This window comes from Bos mutus, chromosome 7 (assembly GCF_027580195.1).
Source record: "Bos mutus isolate GX-2022 chromosome 7, NWIPB_WYAK_1.1, whole genome shotgun sequence".
Taxonomy (NCBI): Eukaryota; Metazoa; Chordata; class Mammalia; order Artiodactyla; family Bovidae; genus Bos; species Bos mutus.
Window position 1 is genome coordinate 48,713,384 of NC_091623.1, and position 17,485 is coordinate 48,730,868.

Sequence of the window (17,485 nt, forward strand, 5' to 3'; positions counted from 1 at the left end):
GGAACTGCTGTTATAGATATTCAGAAGTGGTGTATAATAGTCACAAAGCCCAAGGATGGGAGAATGAGTAAGTAAATAAGTAAATGAAAAAGTACTGGCTATTGAACACAGTGGAATGTAGGAAATGTTTATCAGGTTATCTGTAAAAAGGAAAAAATCCCCACAGTACCCGCAGGACATAAACACACGTGCTGAGTCAAAGAACATGGAGAGGGTATCTGGGAGTTGCTGTGCTTGTGTAGGCAGCAGCTGCATCCCTGACTTGGCCAGTGAGCATCCTGCTTCCGTATCCCTCCCCGAGGGTGGGCTCTCTGGAGGATTTCCCCACTCTCCAACCTTAAGGACAACTGTGAGTTTATTTACTACGAGAATGGTAAATGGTTTATTTACTATGAGAGTGGCCCTTACAATTAATCAAAATTGAGGGGTGCAGAGACACTGTATCACACCTTCTTGAGAAGGGTGAAGAAGTGTCAAAACTTAAAAGCAAAAACGAATCCTGGATTCTGTAAGCCAGGGTTCTCTGTGGCCTCACCCCTGCCCCCAGGCAGGAGTGCTACTCTGGGTTCTGAGTTCAGGGATGGCCCCACGGTCACTGAGGAGACACACTTGAGAGGGCAAGGCCAGCCTGCTCTTCTCAGTGCCACTCGGGTGGAAACTGTGGAGCTTCACACTCACTTCCACGCACTTACAACTCCCAGAACCGAACCTCTGCGCTGGGGACCAGGGAAGGACCTTTTTCCAGAAGCCCTGGGTGGGCCACACTCAGGGGGATTTGAGGACGTCTGCGTGTCCTAGTTAATCAACCCCTTTATTCGGTGACTCAGTTTCCACATCACCTGTCACCTGAGGACTCTGCTGCACCCCCAGTTAATCGGAGAAAACCACAGACTTCCCTAGCAGTTTGGACCAGACCCCAAGTCAGGTTGGTGGGCTTTGAACCACCTCTTGGCCAAGCAGTCTCACAGGATAGTAGCTTTCTTAAGGGGTAAGGGTCCGGGGGGCTCACACTGCAGGCTGAGTAAATTCTACAGGCTCTCGTCTCTTACCTCAGGCTGCGGCTGGGCAGGGCAGGCTGCCGAGGCTCCTGGAACCAGAGCTACCAGGGCCCCAGGCTCAGGGCTCCGCAAAGGACTGTGGTGTGATGCACTGGTGAATGGGGTCTCAGCACCTGATGACCTTGCAGGGTCCCGGGGGGAGGACAGCCCAGCCTGCACACACTCACCCATGGCTTCCTGGGAGTGGCAGTGACAGAGTTCAGTTTGCTCCTCGATCTGAGTGGCACTATGGGTGCTTTCCATAGCTCAGAGGCCAAGCACCGTCCCCTCGGGTTTTCCAAGCATCTCGCAGACTCAGAAGGCAGGACAAGGGGCGCGAGAGGCCTGCTCACTGGGGAGCCAGCCCATCCCCGGGCCCGCCTTTCAGCCTGCAGATGGTCATAGGGGTCGGGCTGCTGGACAGAGGAGAGAAGAGGGCCCGCAGGGTCCCCGAGAAGGGCGTCTCAGGAAAGGTATACAAGAGCGACCCATCATTGGCACTGTAGAAGGACAGGTGTCCAGCCTCGTAGTCCAGAAAGATGCCCACGCGCCGGGGTGGGTCTCGGAGAGGGGCAAAAGCTCGCTCAGAGGAGTTGTAGTAGCTTCCCAGGAACACCAGGATCCAGAAGCCGTTGCCAGCAAACAGCTCGCCCTTCTCCTTGCGGTTGGCGTTCTCTCTGCAGACACCCAGGGCCCAGCTGGCCCGCTCCCCAACCTCCACCTCCCAGTAGTGGCGGCCCGAGGTCAGGGGCTCCCGGCCCAGCACACAAGGCCCAGGGTCGAACCGCTCGGGGCTGTCGGGCAGGGCCTGCCGCAGGTCCCCACGCCGCACGCTCCTCCGGTCCTCGGACAGCACCAACTCAGGGTTGGCTGTGTCAGGATCCAGGGTCATGTCCCCTGCAGACAGAGCAGCGGTCAACCCTCCCAGCTGTCTGCATCAGATCCCTACAGCCCTGCAATCACAGCTTGTGACTGACCACAAACCGACCACACCCCTTCTCCCACTCAAAAAGATTATGCAACCACTTTGAGTTGTATCTTGGAACATTCTAGAAAGTAGTTCATGCTTCCTTGTGATTCACCCTCCTTTAGAGGACAGAAGAAAATCCTGAGTGCTTTCTGTCTGTGTGTTCCAGCGCAGCAGGCTCCCCAAGCCTGGGGTCCACACAGTGCCCTGGGATTTCTGCTCTTCCTAAATATATCAGTGAAAAGTTTGGACCTGACCTGCTATCTCATCTGCCCAAGGGCCTCGATCCCTCTTAGTTTCTCATCCATGAACCGGGAGCTTGCGTGCTGTTCTACCCCAGACCACCAGCAGAAGCTCAGGACTGGCACCGTCTCTGATCTGGAAACAGCAGGCGGGACCCCCTGGCCTGTGCACGGCACTCACCTCGGAACCTCCGCAAGGCCTCCACCAGCCCAGGGACCCTGCACACGGTCCTCATCTCCATAGGCACCACCTCGGGAGGCTGCAGCTTCACGTCCTGGACTCTGGAGGGGCAGTGCAGACGTCACCCCTACGGGGGGCCCGCCTGAACCCTGCCCCCCTCCCTGGGGAGAGGCCGAAGGTCCTACCTGCGGAGTGTGTCCCTGATGTCCTGTGGGAGAGACACACGGCGTCAGCACCCGTCTCTTGTCTCGGGCCTGCCCTCACCCTGGCCTGGCCCTGCACCAGAGTGCTCCCAAACCTCCTGCGTGGGCACACACTCATGTGGTGGGAAACCACCCTGGAGCTGTCCTGAATCAGGCATGAGGTCACTGCAGAGCTGCTCTGGGCGCGTCCAGCCCTGCAGACCCGGCTGCATCCCCTTCACATGCCTGGAGGGCACAGGGGATCTGGCTGCCAGCCCCCTTACCCACAGAGCCCTAGGCACCCCTGGGTGCCAGGAGAGGTGAGGTGGGTGGGGTGGGGTGGAGTCCCACCCTCCAGGGGTTGAAGGCTGTCTCCACCTTAGCCCGGAGCCATGCCTCTATCAGCCGAGCACTTTCTGCGCCCCAGGAGATAGGCAGCTGGTGGACTGGTGTCTGTGGTCTCATCTGCCCCCTGTCCTACAGGAGCTCCAGCCTGGCCTGCACCGCTGCCATCCCTCAGTCCCCACTCACAGCTGACCTTCCTGGAAAGGCCTCTCTGCCTGGATGCTCCTCTCTCTCGTGATGATATGTGAGGACAGTTTACGTGTCACAAACCGATTGTGCCCCCCAAGTCCAAGGCGCTCCCTGCAGCAGGCCTCCTGACCAACACTGCAGGCCAAGGGTCAGCCCACCCGACCTCCTCCACGCCTCAGTAAACACGGTTCTATCCAGAGCTGCTCTTCCCCCAGCACAGGCAAAGGGAAGCTCTGGGGTTGAGGCGGGGGGTAGGGGGGAGAATGGGGGGCATCTTTTCTGCAGCCAGCCAGCCAGCCAGGTGACCAGGGAACCAAGAGGACGACAAAGGCCAGGAGATGTGAGCCCTTGGGAAGGTAGGGGAGCAGTGGTGAGCAGTGGGGGGCAGATGGGGTAGTAAGGAACAGGCAGCAGGGAGTGAAGGACAGGAAATGCAGCCAAGCCAGCTGAGGTCAATCCCTCACTGAGAGATCTCAACTGAGACCCCACATTGCATTTCATATAAATCTGCGGTTCTCATCTTACTTCCTGGACAATCTCTCCTCCCTCTAGAACCTCTGCTTCCTGCAGCTTTTCCAGCACCACTCACTCACCTTTGAGGGCTGCTCCCTATTATCCCCAGCTGCCTGCCCCAGCCACACTTCACTGACCTCTGCTGATTTCCCTCAACCCCCGCCACACACTTGCCCAGGATTCTTCCTGCTTCCCAGGCTGAAAAATCACTTGTTGGCTCAGCACAGGCCAAAGGAATGTTTTAGCCCCAGGAGTGCAGCCTGAAGCTGGTCCTTAAAGGTTCACTCAGCTCTGAAGCTCCAAGGAGGGTCACCTCCTGCAGGAAGCCCCTTGGACTGCACATGCAGTGTCCTCACTCCCACCCGAGGGCACAAATTGCTGGGGCCAGGAGTCCAGCAGACTCTCAGGGGCAGCACTGGGCCCATGCAGGAATCACAGTGGGAGACCTGCTGGCTATTCCTCTCAGCCCAGTGGGCCCAAACCTTCAGAGAGCTCGGTGGTGGTGACCCAGTGGCTCTGGATCCTGGAATGCCACCCATCCTGTGGCCTGGCCAGTCTCCAGGAGGCCTCCCAGGACAGGCACTAATAGCAGTTCATGCAGCTCAGCACTGCAGTCTACTCTGCATGTTTCACAGGAAGGTGACTAGCTATTGACCTGGGAGGTCCAGGCAAGCATCAAGGTAGTCGGTTTTCTCTGCACAATGCTTCCCCCACTCTCCGGCTCTCCCTTCCCATGCCTGGCCTTCCCCCAAGATCCCACACGCCCACTCCCAGTACGGGTGCCAGCTCACCTGCAGCAGCCCCAGTGCAGGCAGCTGGCAGCGGCCCTCCAGCTCGGTGATCAGCTCGGCCAGCTGGGCACTCTGCTGTCCAAGGCGGGCCGCGCTCTCCCTCAAGGGGGGCAGCACCTCCAGCTCCTCCTCTTCCAGCCTCTGCAGCAGCAGCTGCTCCTCCTCCACGAGCAGACGGCGCAGCCTCTCAAACTCGGTCAGTACATTCTGCCGCTGGGTCTCCACCATCTTCTGTGGGGGCCGGGGAGGATGGCTGAGGGCCTGGGACCTGAAGCCTCACTAATCCATCTGGGGTTTCCCCACACCCACTCCTTCCTGACCCCAAAGCACTGCGCCACCAGGGGCACTCAACAAATCCAGGGGGACTTAGTATCCCCCCAAATCCCAACCTTACCACCCAATGCATTCCCAATTTCCATTTCCCCAACCCTCAAGGCCACAATCTGGGATGGCCCCCACACCCATCCCTCCCCACACCTCCCCACCTGGGACCCCCCATGCCTGGCCCTCCCTGACACCCATCCCCAGGTGGCAAACCCACGCAGAGTTGGGTTATACACGGGGTCTGGATCAAGAGTGCTGCCTGAGGAGCAGCGTGAGGCTGACTGTTGTGGGGCCCTCCTGCCCCCCACCCCCGCCCACATTGGGTGCCCGGCCACCTGCCTGCCACAGGGAGCAGGTCTCCTCCGCTTGGGCCTGGAACAGCAGCGCATCCTCCATTTGCTTCCGCAGATGCTCCAGGGATTTCTCCAGCTTGCTCTGCAGGGAGGTGAGGCCAGAGTGACTCCAGCCAGGCCAGGCCCCCAGGCTGGCTCTTATACCTGCTCCCACCTGCTCGACTCCAGCTAAGCCTGAACGCAGCTGGCAGGGACCAGTAGCGGAAACATGGGTCTGGGACACGGTGAGTCCCAAACTTGCCAGGAGACGCCCTCTAACTGGTGTGGCCCTTCCACCACTGCCCTCACGAGCGTGGCTCTCCTGCTACTGCCTTTTGGCTGAATCTCCTTTCTTCTGTGGTTCCCATGCCTCCCTCAGCTCAGGGCAACTTTCCCACAACCATTTTCACTGCGTCACCACCTTCTTTCTTCCAAACCGCGTCATGTCTCTCTGCCTGGACTGGGCTTGCTGGATTTCAGCTGGTTGGAACACACGGCGGGACGGGCTACATTTGTATCCGGTTCCTTGGCCCTGATTTCAGGCCTAGGCCTGACATTGCCTTCAACCCTGTTTATGACACGTTCAGCACCTTTAGGCCATAAGGCCTAAAGGACTATCACAAGAGTGACCATGGCGGCGCTCGTGGGGTTTCTACTGTTCTATCCATGTTCTAGACGCACCAGGGCCCCGAGAGGCTGCCCTTTGTAGTCAGGGCTTCCGGGCTGTGCAGATACCCGCCAGAGCCCTCTGCGGGGCACCTTCCCCAGCACTAAAAGCAAGCACCGTAACAGGGAAGGGGATTGGGTCGTGACATCCCAGAATTAGAGCTGAGATGACTGAGAAACAGCAGAGCTCTCTGCTCTCCTCCTTTCGGCATTTTCCAAGACAAAGGTGCCTACCCTTTACCAGGAAGGGGAGAGCACTCATCACCCAGAGGCAAGCTGCCGATATGAGGTGAGTCCACCTTTCCACCTATTGATCTCTTCTGTCACTCTAATTTGCAAGCCTGAGTTACAGAACGTGATATGCTAGAGGAAAAGGCTTTTCCTCCCCTGGGACAGGGAGGGTCAAGGGCTACCATGGCAGACTTTATCAGGTCAGCTGGAAGAGGCCTCTAGAGAACTACTGATCGTTCTCTGCTCTTCCGGTCACTATCCACACCCTGACCAGGATCCTCAGCGACAGGAGTGCAAATCTGCCAGACTGATATAAGGAGTGGGTGTTCAAGTGAGCATACTACGCCTCAAAGTGAGGGGAAAAAACCACAAGAACGTGTGAGCACAAGTCCAGTGATGTGGGCTCGGTACAGGTTTATTCTGTTGTCCTGAAGTTTATTCTATGATAGTGACAGAAGAGCAATCCTAACGCGGACTAAACTGTGTACTTGAGGCACCTCAGCAGCAGATAGCACTGGCCACAAAGAGAAATGAAAATCACAGTCAAAAAATTTGAAAGGTATCACCCACAGACTTTATACTTTGGGTTTCAGAAGCAAACCGACCCACAGACCAGGGAGGTAGCAGGCAGCTGGCCAGGTAAGCGTTTGTCCTGAGCATCTTAGCAGAGGAGAGTGCTGGTGTTAAGTTTGGATTTTAAGAAATACATTTCCATAACAGAGAAACAAGGCTTCTCTGCCTGGGCTCACAGCAGGGCTGCCTTGTCTGCTGGCAGAGTATCCAAACACTGGTGGGCTCTGGCTCCCAGAGCAATGGCTCCATCCTACGTTGATCCCAGCCTGGGGCTCTCCAGCAGCTTCCTGGCTGCCTTCCCATCTGGCCTAATCAGAACGTCAGCTCTGGCGTGGGCCCCACAACCTACTCTGCCCACCAGCCTCTGAGAACTCAAGAGTCCACATCCATGCACGTCCATCTGGGACCAGCCACCTCTCAGGTTCCCTTCCCACTTTTCTCCTACTCTCGGCTCCGTCTCTGCCAATGGTCAAACTGCCCAGTCCCCTACCCGGACAGCCCTCCCACAGCCTCTTTAGGACCTAGACTTCAGAAAGCTCGTCCCCTCCCCACCCAGGTTCCTAGGCCAGCGCCTCACTGGTGGGCGGTGCCTCAACCCCCTAGGATGCTGGTTTGGGACAGGCTGCACCCCTCTTACACACCCACAAGACCCGGGGCAGGCTGGAACCTGAGCCCGCGACATCCGGCAGGATGCGCCCCATCCAGGCCCGGGCCCCCCACCCGCGCCGCGGCGATCTCCTACCAAGCCGTGCTCTGCCCGGGGCCTGCCCACACCTTAAGGTCTTCGGCCGCGTCCTGCAGCGGGCGCACACGGTGCGCCCAGTGCTCCCCTGAACGCTCGCAGGCCGCGCACAGAAGGCGCAGCTCGTCGCCGCAGAAGGCGGCCAGCGGCTCGCGGTGCGCTGCGCACACTCCCTGCGGAACAGGCGACGGTGGGTGCAGGCGCCGCGCCATCTCGGCCATCTTGGCGAGCGGGCGGTTGGGTCGCAGGTTCCGCTGCGGGAACAGCTCGCGGCACTCGGGGCAGGCGTACGGGCCCTCGGGCTGGCCCCAGCAGCGCCGGATGCACTCGCGGCAGAAGTTGTGGCCGCAGTCGGTCATCACTGGATCCGTGAAGTAGTCGAGGCAGATGGCGCAGGTGGCCTCCTCTTGGAGGTTGGTCGACAGGTCGGGTGCGGCCATGGCCCCGATGGAACGGACGAGGGCCGCGTTCTCCGCCGGGTCGGGCGGCCGCTGCCGGGACTCTGGGGAGGGGTTGGGGACGCGCGGTGCAGGGCACCAGGGGGTTCGGGGAGCTTCGGGGCGCAGGGTCTCCGGGGTCCGAGGCCTCTCGATTCCGAAGATGAGGAGTGTGCGGCTCCGAGACGCGGCGACTCCAGGAAGGTAGGGCCTAGGGATCCCCTTTGCAAGCAGGAAGGTACACTCAGCAGCAGCGGAAGCAGGAAGCAGCTTTCTTCCCTTCTGGAACCACCCACTGTAGCTCCGGATTGGCCGTGGTCTGTCACGCGGCCTCCAGCGGCACCCAACTGGAGGCTGCTCACCCACTGACCTTGCGTCGCCGCCGCCACCTGTGCGCGAGTTCGTGGCTGCCTCTAGGGTGCTGCGGCTTTGCGGTACCTGCTGTCTCTCTCGGACCTCGGGGAACGTGAGGTTTAGCGGCCGGGGCCGCTCCGCACGGGCGCTGGGCTCTCCGCAATGCGCAGAGGCGGCGAGGACAAGGGGAAGCCGAGGTTGTGTCGGGAAGCCCCACGTCGTTCCCCGTGCGCTCCTGGGTCCTCGTAAGTCCCCTGGCTGGGAACGATCAGAACTTAAGGTGTCGGGGGCTCGGCCCACTGGGACTACTGGCCTTGTTGGGGGTCAGAGTACATTGGCCAGAATTCTGGGGTTCTGGCCACTGTTCCCCACTTGTTAATGCGTCTGCAATCACGCATCCACGGGGGTAGGATGGGCAGTGGAGAGTGAGTTAAAGGAAGGGACCCTGTGTGATCCTTCTCTGAATTTTGCCGCTACAGCAAAGGTGGGCAGCTCTGAGGCTTGTAGGAATTCAGCTTGAAAAGTCCCTTCACTTTTTCATTTTCCCCCTGTGAAGGACCCAGATATGGAATTTGCTGAGGACAAAGAAGGTAGACACTTGAGGCCTTGGCTCTACATATAAAAACCTAAACCACTGAGCCCCCAGAGAATGGCAATATCTCTAAGTGGAGAGTAGGGGACATGGCTAAAGAAAACCACAGCACACTGTGCCTTGTACGTATGCCTGTATATATTTAGAAACTGATCCAGTATGAAAGTTTTCTGTATGAAGCATCTGTAAATATTGACTCTTAGTGTTTAAGTGCTTTAATCATGATTATATTTCCACTTTGTAAAACCAGCCTGCACAGCCGATGGCTTGCAAATGCCTCATCGCAATAAGCTGGGCAGGTGGGCCTTGCTGAGTGGGACCACCTCACCTTCTGGAGAAAGGAGGGTTGCCCAGGCTCCACCAGCCTGCGCCCCTATCCCTTCACCCACAGAGTCACTGTAGAGATGACCATCTGGCCTGATTTGGGGGCCCCAAGGCAGAAGAAGGGCTGCAGGGGGCCAGGGAAGGCAGGCTGAGAGTAGCTATGTAGGTGGGACCCATCGTTCGCATTGTAGAAGGCCAGCTCTCCAGCTTCAAAATCGAGGAAGATGCCCATGTGGCTCGGAGGCTCGGCCAGTGTGACGGGAATTGGGGGAAACGCGGCAGGTGCGTACCTCTTTCCCTTGCATAGCTGCACCACCCAGAACCCATTTTCTGGGGACTTGGGGACCCTGTTCCTCCGGCTCACGTTGTCCCTGCACACGCCCAGGGCCCACAGTGCATCACCGGTGAGGTTCATGCCCACCTCCCAGTAGTGCCTCCCTGAGGAGTAGATCTCTTGGCCAACCGCACAGGGATAGGCGAGGAACCTGTCCTTGCCACAGGGTGTGCCATCCATCGGGGTGCTCAGGTAGCGCCTCTGGCGGCTCTCATACAAGAGGAGGTAGGGGTATGCCGTGGAGGGGTCGGGCACCACATCCTCTGGAGACAGGCCCAGGGTGGAGGGGAGAGGGGGGCCTTTCAGGGTCAGTGTGGGGAGGGCAAGGCCCTAGCAGGGGCCGTTCCTCCTAACCCCCACCCAGGCCTCCCTTTGGCTGAGTTCAGCCGTGAACCTGGAGTTAACTGCATGATCCTATACCCCAACTGTGGATATTGGCAGTGCCAAGGAGATGGGGCTGGGGTACCATTTGCGGAACCCCTGTCCTGTTGGTGGCTCTTGCTTTGAGTGGCTGAGAGCAGGGTGGGGCATTGCCAAGAGCCCCTGGGCCCCCACTTACCTTGGAAACTCTTGAGGACCTCTGTCTGCCCTGGGACCCTACAGATGGTCTTCAGCATGATGGAGGTAGCCTCTGGGTACTGCACACTCAGGCTGCTCTTCCTCCAGTGGGTACAGGTCTCACTGTTCCCTCCGGCCACACTTACAGTCCTCCCTGCGCCCATCACCACCCCCACCGCAGATGGTACGTACCTGCTGAGGAGGCCTTTCATATCCTTCAAAAGACATGGAAGAAAGCAGAGACTGGCAGGGTCTGTGGTGTTCCCCAGCACCCCATGTTGACATTTGGCCAGAAGAGCTAGAGGGGCTTTATGTGTTGCCATGGCCCCATTTCCAGTTTCTACAGAGTAATCCTGTCTTGGCTATGCACAGTATCATTTATCTGACTTTCCTGGGCCTCCTCTTCCCCATCACAATGAATGAGGACCCAGGGAAGCTGTCCAGCTCATGACACACCATGAAAGCCTCTGCGGGCCTCGGGCCTTGAGTGGGTCAGGAGTCAGTTTAGTGGGTTGCAAATAGATTACATTTTGATATAAGGCAAAGTATTCTCCCAAAGGTAGACAGAGTGTATAATCTGTTGTCAACACCAGGACACTTATTGGCAACAAAACCCACAGGATGCTGGGATAACAGGCATATAAACTGACTGACCCAGGCATCCTGGGAGATCTAGATACCCTGCGTGTGGCATTTGCTTCAGTTGTATAAACACATTCCTGTGAATATGTGTATAATGACTCGCAATGTGAAATGTGTTTTATTGCTGTGGAGCCCCTCGCTCTGCACACTTGAACCAGTTACCCCCTTTTCAGCCAGTATAAACTGCCCCTTCCAGGACCTCAGTGTGCAGGCCCATCCCTGGTAGGCCAGCTGTACCCTCTCCCTACTTCCACAGCTGGCAGGTGCGATCGTGTGACTTGCTCTTGCCTGTGAAGTCACCAGTGCCTCTCTGGGGCCAATATGCCCGTGCCCTGCATCCTTGTGTGGACAACAGCTGCCCTCAAGCCACATCCCTGGGCTATGAAGGAGATGAACACAGCCCAGTAGGACTGAAGCCTGTCGTGGGCTGAATTGGCTCCCTCCCCAGATTCATCTATTGTGAAGCTCAAACCCCGAAGCACCTCAGTATGAGTGTATATGGAGATAAGGCCTTAAAGATGTGATTTTGATAAAATCAGATCATTAGGGTGGGCTGCAATCCAGTCTGATGATATCTTCATAAGAGGAGGCTATCAGGGCATAGATTGTATACAGAGGAATGACTATGTGAGGACACAGGGAGAATATGGCTCACAAGCCAAGGAGAGGTCCCAGGAGAAGCCAACTGTGCCCACAGCTTGCGCTCAGACTTTCAGCCTTCAGGAGTGTGAGAAAGAAATGTGTGTTGTTTAAACCACCCGACCTGTGGTGTTTGTTACGCAGCCTGAGCTGACTGAGACAGAGCCTTCCCTGTTGGCCTGAATCTGTTGCCTCAGGTCAGCCCACCCTGACTGTACCTGACCCAGAGCTCAAGTCCCCATCCACCCACCCAGCCCCCCAGCCAGGTACACAGGCGTGCCATCTCACCTGCAGCATCTGGAGCGGTGTGTGCTCATTTCTGTCCTCCAGCTGCAGGAGCAGCCTCTCTAAGGAGTGACTCTGCTGCTTCAGTGAGGCTGTGCTCTCCTGCAGCTTTGCCACTGTCTCCTCCTCCTCCTTTTTCAGGGCCTGGAGCAGGCGCTGCTTCTCCTCCATCAGGAAGAGGCCCATCTTCTCAAACTCGACCATGATGCGCTCCCTCCGCTCCTTCACCTTCTCCTGTGTGGGGGTGGGTGGGCTCCTGGAGGTGAGCCCCACCCAGGGCCCTACCACCCCTGGTGCCTGCTTTCACACCAGCTTGGAAGGGCTGCTCTGGCAACAATGGCACATCTCCCCTGGATCCCAGTGACCCACAGAAAACCAGCCAGCAGGCAGGGCTGGAAGCCAGGGATCACACAGAGGCCCCCCTGAATGTCAATGGGGCATAATTTTACTCCAAGCCCCAAATGGCAACATCCAAGTGCCTGTGTGCTCTTGCTCGCTGCATCTTTCAAATGGCCAGCCTGTGCTGAGAGCACCGTTCTCAGTCCTGATTTGGCAGGAATTCTGTGAAAACCATTGCCTTTCTGGGGTCCTGTGTTCTCATCCACACAGGACAGTGATTTCCCCCTCAAGGGGCTTCACAGGTCGGGAGGCCTGTGGGGGCCTGGCTGGGCCTTCCCCGCCCTGCCTGGCTGCTGTGTGTGGTGGCCCTGGCACCTACCTGCCACTCGGCCAAGGTGTGTTCCTCCTTGGCTTGCAGCTCTTCCGTCTTCGTCATCTCCTCTCGAAGATGCTCCATGTCCTCCTCCAGCTTCAACTGTGGTGCACCCAAACCACGGGATTTGGGGGTCAGTGGGCCCCCTGCATGCCCCACATCCAGACAGTGCCCTCTGAAGCAGAACCACCCTGAACCATCCTAATGGGGTGCAAGGGATGGAAATATGCCACCCCAAAATCTGTCCCTTTGGCAGAAGGATTATTTTGAGCTGGAGGCAATTAAGAATCAACAGATGCAGAAAGATGCTTTCCAGGGGCTCCCATTATCTGACCAGAAGCACCTCACTGGGGATAGTTTGTGCCCACAAAGAAGACGGTAAGTTGATGTCAAGATGAACCTACACAAAAACCCCCTATCTTCCTTTACTTTCTCCCTATATATATTTCTGCTGTCACCTGAATGTTTGTGTCCCTCCGACACCCAAAGTCATATATGGAAGCCCTAACTCCCCATGTGACGGCAGAGGTGGGGCCTTTGAGAGGCGATGAGGTCATGACAGTGGGACCCACATGGATGGGATTAGTGCCGTTATAAAAGAGACCCGAGAGAGGACAGCGAGATGCTGGCCGTGTGTGCGCCAGAAAGGGACTCTCACCTGAGTGTGCTCATCTCTGACGTCAGCCTCCAACTGTGAGCAATACATTGCTGCTTATAAGCCACCCAGTCTGTGGAATTCTGTTACTGAGACACCTTCCCACAGTCTGCCACCCTTGGGAGCCTGCAACCTTTACCTTTGTCCTGTTGCTTTTCTCCAAATGTACTGTTCTTTGTTAAGATGCCCAAGTTCTAATTGACTTTTTTTTTTTTTTAAACCGTTGCTGCAGTCTCTCCCAAGTGACTGGCATAGCAGACATATGTTAGTAAATGGTTTGCCTTTCTCTTCAATTTGTCTTTGCTCAATCTAATTCATGGGCCCCCAGCCACAGAGCCTCAGGTGGATGGAGGAAAAAGGCTCTCCTCCCCCGCCTGTCAGGGGGTTGCCTGGTTTGCCCACCCCAATGGCTGCACAAGGACCAGGGACTGTGGATGGGGCTGGGTGGGGACTTAGTCAGTCTGGACTCCTGCATAATCATAGAGGTGACACCGAGATGGCATGGCCCCCAACCTGCTCTGTTCTGGAGTAAGGGAACACTTCCACCGTGTGGGCCTGCATATGAGGCTGTTTGTTACAGCAGCCGTTCTCTGCTAATACCATCCTTGACATGTGTGCATACTTGGGCACCCTTGTCCCCTGTTCTGGCCCCTAGCCAGGACCCACCTTGTACTCTTGCACGGCCTCCTCGATAGGGACCACCCTGTGGGGCCGGTGTTCCTGGGACTCCCTGCAGATGATGCAGATGGGCCTCTGGTCATCCTCACAGAAGAGTTTGAGCAGCTCTCGGTGTACCTGGCACAGGTCCCTGCTCTGGGGACTGGGGTGCTGCCGCACCATCTCGGCCACCTTGGTCAGCAGACGGTTGGGCCGCAGGTTCCTCTGGGGGGACAGCTCACGGCACTCAGGGCAGGGAAAGGAGCCCTTCCGCTTTCTCCTCTTTTTCTGGCCTCTGGCCTTCTCCCAGGTCAGCTGGATGCACTCTCGGCAGAAATTGTGACCACAGGTGGTCATCACAGGGTCTGTGAAGTAGTCAAGACAGATGGAGCACGTGGCCTCCTCCTGCAGCTTTCTGGCAAGTTCCACAGCATCCATGGCGCCTGGGGAAGGAACAGAGTGTCCTGCCACATCCTCTGCCTGCAGCCCTGAGCTCTTCAGTGGCACTCTCTTGGCCTCCTTTTGAAGATGGGAGTCTGAACCTGATGGGGTTTTAGGGTACCATGACTCACCTTCAATAAAGGGCACAAATGTCTCTCTGGAAGCTGACAAAGACCCTGTCCTTCAGCAAACCCCAGCCAGCTTCCCCTGAGCTGTAGGCCTGTCTTTGGCTGGCCCCACCCGGTTTCACAGTACTCCAGCTGTGATATGTGATCTAGTTCCTCATCCCCCACCTATAATGAATTGATGTCCTTGACCCTCCTTAAGCAAGAATCCTCTTAGGCCTGTTTAGCAATAAGCCCCGTCCTTATGGCACCTCTGGGTGATTTTCCATCACTGACCACCATCACTCCGCTCCTTGGCTGTCTCAGCTGCATTCAGAGATGACACTGCAACAATCTTGAATAGTCTTGCTTACCGTTTTAACAAGCACATAGGTTTCTCTTTAACAGAACTCCGCAGAACAAAGGCAAAAGGGAGTTTAAGAGGAAACATCTCTCTCATTAGGGAGCAGGGTTGACATAGTTTTTCTCTTTAACCAACACTTGCTCAGGCTCCAGAATTTTCCAACCAAGCCTTGGACTTACACGTTGGTCTCTACGCTGTTCAAGTTTAGAAGAAATCCCACTAGGTGTGTTTAACCAGACCCCCCCGCCCCGACCACCACTCCCTGCTACTAAGATGTTTCCTCCTAGTAACTTCTTGTAACTGGCCCTACCCTACTCCTTAAAAATCCCCACTGGCCCATGCTGTATTCAGAACTGAACTTCACAATTCTATATAGAAGGTCTAGTTCTATATAGAACCCCAGTTTCTATGCTAATATCTTTCTTCCTATTTCAATAGTCCCAAATAAAACCTGTTTTTACCCCTGTACCATCCAGCTCTGATTTTCCTTGACAAGGAACAGTGCAGAAAAGATAAAGGAGGGCCATTTACACGCATACATGCTCACACACATACACAGGAACACACATGTACACGTGCATGCATGTTTACACACTGGCACACACACACAAAGGCACATGCAGAGGCACCTGGACACGTGCACCAACATCTGAACACAAACACACATACACACACACTCTGGGGTTGGAATAGCCATGACTTGATACAGTGGAGATCCAATCCTGGATGTACTTCACAGGGTGGTGGTTAGGGCTGACTTAGAGTGGATTTAAACATCATTTCTGAATTATTAATGCAAGCACTGTCCAGGTTCCCTTCTATGCAGTCTGCAACTATGGCGGCTGCATTCTGCAGATTCCTGAATCCCTGACGTTGGTTCACTTTGTCTCTGGGAAGAGCCTTTGGCGTGAGTCTCTCCCTCTGCTCTCAGCTGCCCTTCGTCCCGACTGCTGCCCACCCAGCAGAAGCTGGGTGAGAGTGGGGCAGTCTGGGCACTAGGCTCTGGCTCAGGTTCTGGGGGAAGCCATCCAAGGGCTCTGGGCCAGTAATGGCGGACAGGCCTTCCTTGACCCTGGAATGTTACTCTGTAAATGCAGGGCTAAAATAGCTGGCTCCTCTGGTTCCAGTCAAAGCTATGGTTTTTCCAGTAGTCATGTATGGATGTGAGAGTTGGACTGTGAAGAAAGCTGAGTGCTGAAGAATTGATGCTTTTGAACTGTGGTGTTGGAGAAGACTCTTGAGAGTCCCTTGGACTGCAAGGAGATCCAACCAGTCCATTCTAAAGGAGATCAGTCCTGGGTGTTCTTTGGAAGGAATGATGCTAAAGCTGAAACTCCAGTACTTTGGCCACCTCATGTGAAGAGTCGGCTCACTGGAAAAGACTCTGATGCTGGAAGGGATTGGGGGCAGGAGGAAAAGGGGACGACAGAGGATGAGATGGCTGGATGGCATCACCCACTCAATGGACCTGAGTTTGAGTGACCTCCGGGAGATGGTGATGGACAGGGAGGCCTGAACTGAACTGAACTGAACTGGTTCCAGTTTACAACCACCTTCAAAGCTGGGACAGCCACTGCACTAGGGCAGAGGGTGCACGGGGTCCCAACCGGAGCCTCAGCACCCACAAGGTGACCACCCGCCGGCTCCCTCAAGGGGGTGATACTTACAGGGTAAAGCGGTGCACGCTGCACCTCGCCAGGCACCCGGAACTACGCCTCCAAACGCAGCCCAGGAAAGCCTGCTTTGGGGCGATGGAAACTACCCGGGCGGGAATCCGAGGGCGCCGGGCTTCGGGCTTTGTGGCGTCAGCAGGAGCCCGAGGTCGAGGGGCGGGGCCGTAATCAGGTTGGGGACGGGGAGGTTTCGTTGGCGAGCGGCTGTCAGCAGCCTAGGGATGGGGGCAGGATTCTCCTGATGGGTAAGGAGCCCTTACAGAGCTGGCCGGAGCTGAGGGGGCGGGGGAAGGAGCGGGAACGGGACAGGGTGTGGGGTTAGGTAGTCAGGCGGAAGGGGGAGGGGTAGACGGTGGTGGGAGCCTTGTTGTCTGCAGAGGGGAAGACGTGTGGGGCGGCAGGGAGCGGATCCCATATTGGGAGGGGCGTGAGGACGGAAGGGGCAGCGGGGGTCAGGCACACTTTGGTGGAGATGGAGGGGGTCTCTGGTCGACCGGAGGCTCCAGGTCTCCCGGGGCTCCGCACCCCGCCTGGCTGGCTGAACTGTGTGTATTTCTGCTAACATTTCCAAGACAAGAGTCCAGCGGTTCAAGGCTCAGGGCAGCGAGTGGGGTTGGGGGCCAGAAAGCTAGTTGAATGAGGCAATGTGTGTGTTAGTCGCTCAGCCTTGTCCGACTCTTTGCGACCACAGGGACTGTAAGCCCCTGCAGGCTCTCGGTTGCTGATTAGAATCCCCTGAAAGTCCCTGAGCCTGCTCTGCATGTAAGGTGAGTCTGGGCTGACAGTTTCTTTCAATTTAGAAAATAGAATCACAGGATTTTAAAAACATTTCTTTCTCTGTTCTTGTTAACTGTGTGTAACTCTTTTTTTTTTTTTTCTGGCTAAATAAGCCTGTGGCCCATCTCATATATCAAGAACGATTCAAAGACCTAGGAGCATTTCTGAAATGTAATCATTTCTCAGAGTCCTGGGAGGATATGGACCTACCTTGTCATCTAACTTCAAATCATTTTTGATCATAATTGCAGGAGAAAATTAGCAACATTATCATGAAGACATGAAAGTAACAGGTTGTATTCACTTAGCCATAGGAAAAGAAGAGGTTCCCTTCCATCTCTGCACCCCTTGGGATCAGCATCGCGTTCTTGTTCTAATTCAATAAGAAAACTTGTTTTTTTCTTTTTTCTTTCCCTTTCTCTTCTCTGTGAGTGGTTTTCTGGGTTGGGAGCAGATTTTGCTGTACATTTCCCCATTAATGTGCAGCAAAAGTTGAGAACTAACAGTGATCAGATTCAGACTTACATGTCTTTACCAAGAATATTGTGTCCAGGTGAAGGTGTGGTTGCAGGTGCTACAGAACCAAAGTTTTTTTTAAAGAACTAGCAAGACCATTAAACCT

General features: G+C 56.0%; 2 protein-coding genes across 3 annotated transcripts; both read right to left on the bottom strand.

Annotated features, from left to right (window-relative positions):
• Positions 1 to 106: 106 nt before the first annotated feature.
• TRIM11 (tripartite motif containing 11) lies at positions 107 to 8,008 on the bottom strand. Of its 2 annotated transcripts, none has more exons than XM_070373475.1 (6): positions 7,348 to 8,008; positions 5,111 to 5,206; positions 4,448 to 4,675; positions 2,613 to 2,635; positions 2,428 to 2,528; positions 107 to 1,934 (listed from the first exon to the last, which is right to left on the bottom strand). In XM_070373475.1, the coding sequence occupies exons 1-6, from the start codon at positions 7,753 to 7,755 to the stop codon at positions 1,387 to 1,389; spliced, it is 1,404 nt and encodes a 467-aa protein (XP_070229576.1). In that variant the 5' UTR covers positions 7,756 to 8,008; the 3' UTR covers positions 107 to 1,386. The 2 variants fall into 2 exon arrangements, with proteins under 2 accessions (XP_070229576.1, XP_005893952.1); XM_005893890.3 differs by having other exon boundaries at positions 4,448 to 4,678.
• Positions 8,009 to 8,702: 694 nt separating this feature from the next.
• TRIM17 (tripartite motif containing 17) lies at positions 8,703 to 13,980 on the bottom strand. Its single transcript, XM_014477617.2, has 6 exons — positions 13,514 to 13,980; positions 12,199 to 12,294; positions 11,484 to 11,714; positions 10,107 to 10,129; positions 9,916 to 10,016; positions 8,703 to 9,619 (listed from the first exon to the last, which is right to left on the bottom strand). Exons 1-6 carry the CDS (start codon positions 13,940 to 13,942, stop codon positions 9,072 to 9,074), a joined length of 1,428 nt encoding a protein of 475 aa, XP_014333103.2. The 5' UTR covers positions 13,943 to 13,980; the 3' UTR covers positions 8,703 to 9,071.
• Positions 13,981 to 17,485: the final 3,505 nt, after the last annotated feature.

Excerpts from the sequence above, each read along its gene's own strand:
- TRIM11 (XM_005893890.3), bottom strand. The coding sequence starts at position 7,755 with ATGGCCGCACCCGACCTGTCGACCAACCTCCAAGAGGAGGCCACCTGC. Across the intron at positions 2,636-4,447 it reads CTGCACTGGGGCTGCTGCAG|GACATCAGGGACACACTCCG; the intron begins GTGAGCTGGCAC and ends TCTCTCCCACAG. Across the intron at positions 2,529-2,612 it reads ATCAGGGACACACTCCGCAG|AGTCCAGGACGTGAAGCTGC; the intron begins GTAGGACCTTCG and ends CTGCCCCTCCAG.
- TRIM17 (XM_014477617.2), bottom strand. The coding sequence starts at position 13,942 with ATGGATGCTGTGGAACTTGCCAGAAAGCTGCAGGAGGAGGCCACGTGC. Across the intron at positions 10,130-11,483 it reads CACCGCTCCAGATGCTGCAG|GATATGAAAGGCCTCCTCAG; the intron begins GTGAGATGGCAC and ends TGTCTTTTGAAG. Across the intron at positions 10,017-10,106 it reads ATGAAAGGCCTCCTCAGCAG|GAAGAGCAGCCTGAGTGTGC; the intron begins GTACGTACCATC and ends TACCCACTGGAG.